At 34.1% G+C, this 7,023-nt stretch overlaps 1 protein-coding gene across 1 annotated transcript in view; it reads left to right on the top strand.

Moving 5' to 3' along the window:
* The window catches only part of LOC106478908, a 159,859-nt gene that overhangs the window by 122,792 nt on the left and 30,044 nt on the right, over positions 1-7,023 (top strand). Inside the window, exon 3 of the mRNA XM_022382614.1 lies at positions 2,805-2,940. Coding sequence (XP_022238322.1) covers positions 2,805-2,940 — 136 coding nt within the window. The remainder of the gene's footprint in view (positions 1-2,804; positions 2,941-7,023) is intronic.

The following is a 7,023-nucleotide window of genomic DNA, read 5'->3' as shown; positions in this document are numbered from 1 at the left end:
TAGAGGAAAGGTATCTTGTCAACACCATCCATGATAAATTAGAAGAAAGGTAACTTGTCAACACCATCCATGATAGACTAGAGGAAAGGTATCTTGTCAACACCATCCATGATAAATTAGAAGAAAGGTAACTTGTCAACACCATCCATGATAGACTAGAGGAAAGGTATCTTGTCAACACCATCCATGATAAATTAGAAGAAAGGTAACTTGCCAACACCATCCATGATAAACTAGAGGAAAGATAACTTGTCAACACCATCCATGATAAATTAGAAGAAAGGTAACTTGCCAACACCATCCATGATAAACTAGAGGAAAGGTAGCTTGTCAACACCATCCATGATAAATTAGAGGAAAGGTAAGTTGTCAACACCATCCATGATAAACTAGAGGAAAGGTAGCTTGTCAACACCATCCATGATAGACTAGAGGAATGGTAACTTGCCAACACCATCCATGATAAACTAGAGGAAAGGTAACTTGTCAACACCATCCATGATAGACTAGAGGAAAGGTAACTTATCAACACCATCCATGATAGATTAGAGGAAAGGTAACTTGTCAACACCATCCATGATAGATTAGAGGAAAGGTAAGTTGTCAACACCATTCACCACAAATTCTTTTCATAGTTTTGTCAGACCAAATAGTGAGATTTCATCGTCACTCTTATAAAGTACAAAAGTATTCTCAGATTCACAGTCAATCATGCTATCCATTGGGCCACGCTTGGCCCAGAAAGAAAAGAATGTGTGAAACAAAGCAGCTACTTTAATAGAAGATAGTACGGCACAAAATACTCTTATTTAACACAGAGGTATAAGACGAAGAAATGTAACACTAAGTTTTTTCCCTAAATTTAGGAACGTAATATAATACAAGACAGTGCTTAAAAGGAATAAATACAGGTAAGAATAAAATGGCCTCGTATAAAGTACAAAGTGTCAAAAAGTAGTCACCTACAATGTACAGAGAGAGGTAAAAAGAAGAAAGTAGCAAGGATAACATGATTTTGTGTAAAGCAGGGGTGTAAGAGAAGAAAATAAAACATGAAGTGTGTTTGTCTGAGGTATAAATGTAGAAAAAAAAGATAAAATGGCAGAAAGTGGACTTGTTGCAACAGGAACTTAAAATAATAATAGAGTATGACGGAAAGTGGACTTGTTGCAACAGGAACTTAAAATAATAATATAGTATGGTGGAAAGTGGACTTGTTTGCAACAGGAACTTAAAATAATAATATAGTATGGCGGAAAGTGGACTTGTTTTTACAACAGGAACTTAAAATAATAATATAGTATGGCGGAAAGTGGACTTGTTGCAACAGGAACTTAAAATAATAATATAGTATGGCGGAAAGTGGACTTGTTGCAACAGGAACTTAAAATAATAATATAGTATGGCGGAAAGTGGACTTGTTGCAACAGGAACTTAAAATAATAATATAGTATGGCGGAAAGTGGACTTGTTGCAACAGGGACTTAAAATAATATAATATCGCAGAAAGTAGACTTGTTACGACAGGGACGTAAGTTAATATAGTATGCCATAAAGCGAATGTGTTACAACAGGGACGTAAGAGAAGAATATGGTATGCCAGAAAATGGACTTGTTACAACAGGAACGTAAAAATAGAATATAATATGTCAGAAAGTGGACTTGTTTCAACAGGAACGTGAAAGAAGAATATAATATGGCAGAAAGTGGACTTCTCTCAGTGGGGGCATAAAAGAGAAATATAATATAGTTTTTTTTAAAGCGGAGAAGTAAAAGAAAAAAAGAGAAAAGTAATAAATGTGCCAGTGCATTTAACTTTTATGTGCAGACTAAATGTGTTTGATGTTTGAGACGACAACGCTAGTACGTGACTTTTGTGTAAACAACACGAGTACCTTGGGTAAGAGTAGCTCCAACTGAGCATGATATACATTATTAGGATCTTTTATGAAGTAAGGACATTATGCCATTCTTTTATCCGTTCCAGTCCATTAGGATAGATAATGCCAGGTACCAAAACCATAGTCGTTTTCTCTCTTACCGTAATAACGTCTTAAATATTTCAATAAACTTGTGGGATACTACACATAGTGTTAAGGCTACAAAGCAATTTATGATGTTCATTTCTGAAGATTACACAAAGAAATAGAAATATTAATGATAAACAGCCCTACACGCACGGGAGGGTCCAATCTTGATTCTATAGGACTTGATTGAAAGAAACCACGAGACGTAGTGAGATAAAGTGACATCTGGAGATAATCGTTGAAAGGATTTATTCAATGTTAATATTTCGAAAATACACAATCACGAAATTTAAGTTTTTTAAACTGTTTGCTTTTCTACCTCTCAGTAATAGTTTATTTGCTATGTTATCTTAATCGCATTACTGAGTAATGAGTTGTTATCTATAACTTTACTTTATGCCTAAGACACATACATTAGATTTATTTAGTTTGATGTGTTAGGTGTAGAGGGCAATATTCACATTTATTGAAATCGTGCTTCAGTCTTTAAATTAACGTATTCCACCATAAACTGCACAATGTTTCTTTGATAACTGGAAAAGGATTACGTTGTCTTTTTAAGAGTTCAATGAGTACAGGATACGAATTTTAATAGAAGAGTACAGGTGCGTGAAATATCCAACAGCTGCTCGCTCTGTTTGTCAGATTCCGACAAAGAACGTGTAATTAGCACGTTTCGAACAGTTTAATGTAACGTTTTCTGCTATTAAATACTCAGGAAACAAGAGGTGTACGTAACAAATGAATTTCATGTCATGAATTTAGTTTTTCTTTCAGCTCCAGAAATCAAACAAAACTCACGTGTATTTACAAAAGACTGAACTTCAAAGTGGGGGTTCCTACGGCTGCGAAGTCTCTACTGAAGCGCCATCTTACCACACTGTGAAGGCTGAGAAGGTATTAAAGATTTATGGTGAGCTGAAAACTGGCAGTTAAATATTTTATTGTATTATTACTGTTGTACAGAATATTACACATAATCATATATTTACTGGAAAAACTAGAGTTGGAGATGTAATATCTTGTTTCAGGACTCCTTTGACTGGTAGGTAGCTACTAGAATAAGAACCAGGTGGCCTCATGGCGTTTTACTGCTAGTTCAAATTGAATACTAATAAGATTAACGAATCTTATGAAAAAACGGTGCTATTTTACCTTTTCTAGTGCTAACTCTCCCGAATAGATAAACAGAAATGAAAATGTTATTAATGCATAACCATAGAACATCAGTATTTACTATGAAATTAAAAGCTGAAGACGTATTAATAATTTAACTGTTTATTCATGTATCCATCACAGTACGTTTAAGTGTTTGAAATGCTTTAGGGTACCTCTTGAATGGGAATTAGTATGCTATTTGCTCTAACAGCTTGTTTTTTGTGCCAATATAAGTAGGTTTCTTACGTGACTCTTATGTTTGTGGGAAAGTTAGATTTACTGCATGAACATCCGGTAGTTGGAGCTGTTGAAAAGGGTGTTTTACTACCAACAGATAGCGGACTAACACTAACTCAGTTTGTAGAGTACTCGCCTGGTATACAAGAGATCTCTGGCTGGGTCCCAAGCTGTGGTTTTCATCACAGAAACATTTGCGCCCAACTAAGGGTCGACTCACGACTCTGAAATGAAGCCCGAGGACAGCTTTATTCGTGAAAGAGAAATAATGTATCACATTATTTTCACGATCCAACGAGACATGAATTATCTATATGTAACACACATCCTTACATGATGAACTCTTAAGCCGGAAATACAAAGATGTATAAGTCTAGCTCTATATAACACTCAGTGTTACACGTATGACCTATAACCTCATACTTCCATCCATACCTTTACATTTTTACTTAACATAACTGAGAAACCCTACTTAATTCGGTATTGACATCTTTTAGTGAATGTTTTTTTCAGATGGTTTTTGCAGTGCAAACACATACACACACACAATTAATGTCACTCATTCTTCATTCAGACCAACAGTTTTTGAACTCTCGCTCCCTGACAATACCAAAAACAGAAATAATTACATCATTCTGTCTACGACATCCGTCATACTTTTGATTAAAGATAATTCTTACCGTGTAAACTGACGACCATGTGCCAAGAAACTACTCGTCTCAGTTACCACTCAATTTACATACCTACAATTAACACGTTTAAGCTATGTCTATTTCTAGTGCATATAATTGGAAATCTGTGTTGAAAATTAGCAACATCAATAGGTTTATGAAGCACTGAAGACGGATACGATGAAAACATTGAAGTTTGCATTTTCTTAAAAACTTCGTTATTCACCTAAGTTATTCAATATGTATATAAGAACAGACTCACCACTGCTATTAGAGTCAAGTATGAAATCATAAATAATATTCAACGTTAAACTGGTGCCCAATTAAAAACATTTTATTTAGGCCTATCTATGGCCTTCAAAAAGTTGACGACTCTACATGTTTCGACGTTACAACGTCATCCTCATAGTAACAAAATAGTAACAAGAAACAAAATAGTAAGTGACTAATAATGGCTTAAATATTGACTTTTGAAAACATGAGGTATTGGTACCTTTATTTTTCCTCATAGGCAAATCATTAATTTATTGTAGCTGAAAGTCAAAAAGCAGTGCGTTAAATGACCATCAGAGTATACATGTATATACATAATGATTTAAATTACAATAAGTATGCACAGACAAGAAGGTGTATTCACAACTTATAACATTCAAAAACAATAGTGAATTCTTTTGTTCGTGAATTACCGCACAAAAATATTTTATAATGTAAGAATATGGGATAATGCAGTGTTCAGACTTCGTCGTTATGTGTTTGTGTCTTTATACAACTAGTTATATGGTAAAATATATACAAAGAGAAAATAATTTAGGTTTGTGAAAGACCAGATTCGTTTCTACAAACTAATTTAAATTATTTCGAATGTTTTGTTTTTTACACGTGTTTCCTGTTTTGGGAGTAAAACTGCTCAGCATCTTACACGTTAAAGTGTGATATGTTAGAATTATAAACCATACTTTTATTTAGTTTTAGATTAACAGTTGTTTCTATTTTTAATTATTATTTTAACTATGATTCTGGTTTAAACTGCAAGCCCATTTTTGATCTTTCGCGAATATAATCTGGATGTGTGTATGCTTTGTGTGTGGCAAAGATAGTGGAACTATCTGCCACTAATTTTGAGCTGCTGACCAGAAGAAAGGCAATCGATCGGCAGCACCAGCCGCCATCTCTTGTGATTTTCTTTTACTCACAAATAGTGGGATTGACCATCACATTATAACTCCCCTGCGACTGAAAGAGCAGGCATGTTCGTTGTCTGGATTCGATTTTGCGACTCGCAGTATATCTTAGCCATCAGACCTCTTTATCCTGGTGTTTATCGTTTTGTCTCCATAGCTGTTGCTAGTCTAGTCTTCCTTCTTTTTTGATTGGCTTTGGTGATCTTAGTAGCAACGCCGACCCGACAGCCTCGTGTAAAAATGAGTTATCACAAACTAAGTTTGCCAGCTTGTGATTGGCCAGCTACTAGAGGTATCTCCACTTTTCGGGTTTGTAAAGATTGTTCCAGTTTGAAAATGAAAACAAATAGTCAACGTAGAGAAGACATAGCACTCATCAAATTACGTGTTACTTTTTCGTTTTCTTTCTGAGTTCAATCAGTTAAAGCAATTAGATATAAGTTTCCATTCACGTGTTATTCAGCTGTATACTTGTTTATTTTAGATTTACTTAAGTTTTTGTAGCCTGTAATAATGTCAGTGCGTCGCTTCTTTCCTTAGAAGTCATTCAAATCCTGTCGATCCTCCTGTTTTGCGAATCAGCTTACCTGTATAGTAATTGTTCCCTATAATAAGAAATACCTAAAAAAATTAATAGATTTCTGAACATACATTCCCAGATTTATTTGATTTGTTGTTAAACGTAAAGCTATAATTTGCCCACCGCAATGATCGAACCCTGATCTCCACCGTCAAGCTCTCAAGCTTACTTACCGCTCAGCCAACATGGAGGGAAATAACCACAAGAAAATACTTTTTACTATTTTAATTACTTGAAAAGGTTTTTCTTTGTACAAAACTTGAAGATAGCTTTGATATACGGAAACATCTGTTAGCTGAGTTGTTGCACAGATCTTAAAATAACACATCCATTTATGAACGTTATATTTTAAGATCTGTGCAAGAACTCAGCTAACAGATATTTCCGTATATCAAAGCTATTCTCAAGTTTTAATTACATTTTGGTAACTAGCTCGTGTAGTCTTTAATTTATCCATTAACAATAAATACAAAAAACAAACAACTAAAACTGGTCATTGAAAGTTGTTTACAGTTAGATATACTATTATAAACAGAAAAGATTTTCTATCTGAGCCTGAACTGTTACATTTCAATGTGTTTAAAGTAATAAAATTCAGTCACAAAATATTTGCTAGATCATGGACTAAACAATTCTACCATCACATGCCCGAATAAAAGTCGAAATAAATATCTTCAGATATGCACTGTGACAGCTCAGTCAGTATACATTTATATCTTAATGTTAAACTGAAGTAGTTAATTTAGTTTCCTATTATCCTAGCATTGTGCAGAAATCAATCATTTAGTTACCCATTGTTCGCATAAATTATTTATTTGAAAAATTGTTTAATGATTAATTCAATATAACCAAGCATAAATATTCAAAACAAATATCTATAGAAATATCGTATTCCTGCACAAATATTTGGAATATACAACTGTACTTATACGGTAGAGTTATTATTATTATTTAAATATGCATGAATGTCTGGTTCATCTAAGTATAGATTACACTGTATAGGTATCTTACTAACAATGTTCAGCTTCAGATATATGAGCATAATAGTTAATAAAAATAACACATCCTTCAATTTGTTTGATGTAAATTTTTAAGATTTTGTAAGTTTCAGTCTTTGTAGACCCCCCCCCCCACGTGGCACAGCGGTATGTCTGCGGACTTACAACGCT

Source organism: Limulus polyphemus, unplaced genomic scaffold (genome assembly GCF_000517525.1).
Source record: "Limulus polyphemus unplaced genomic scaffold, Limulus_polyphemus-2.1.2 Scaffold262, whole genome shotgun sequence".
NCBI lineage: Eukaryota > Metazoa > Arthropoda > Merostomata > Xiphosura > Limulidae > Limulus > Limulus polyphemus.
This window is presented reverse-complemented; position numbering and strand designations above follow the sequence as displayed.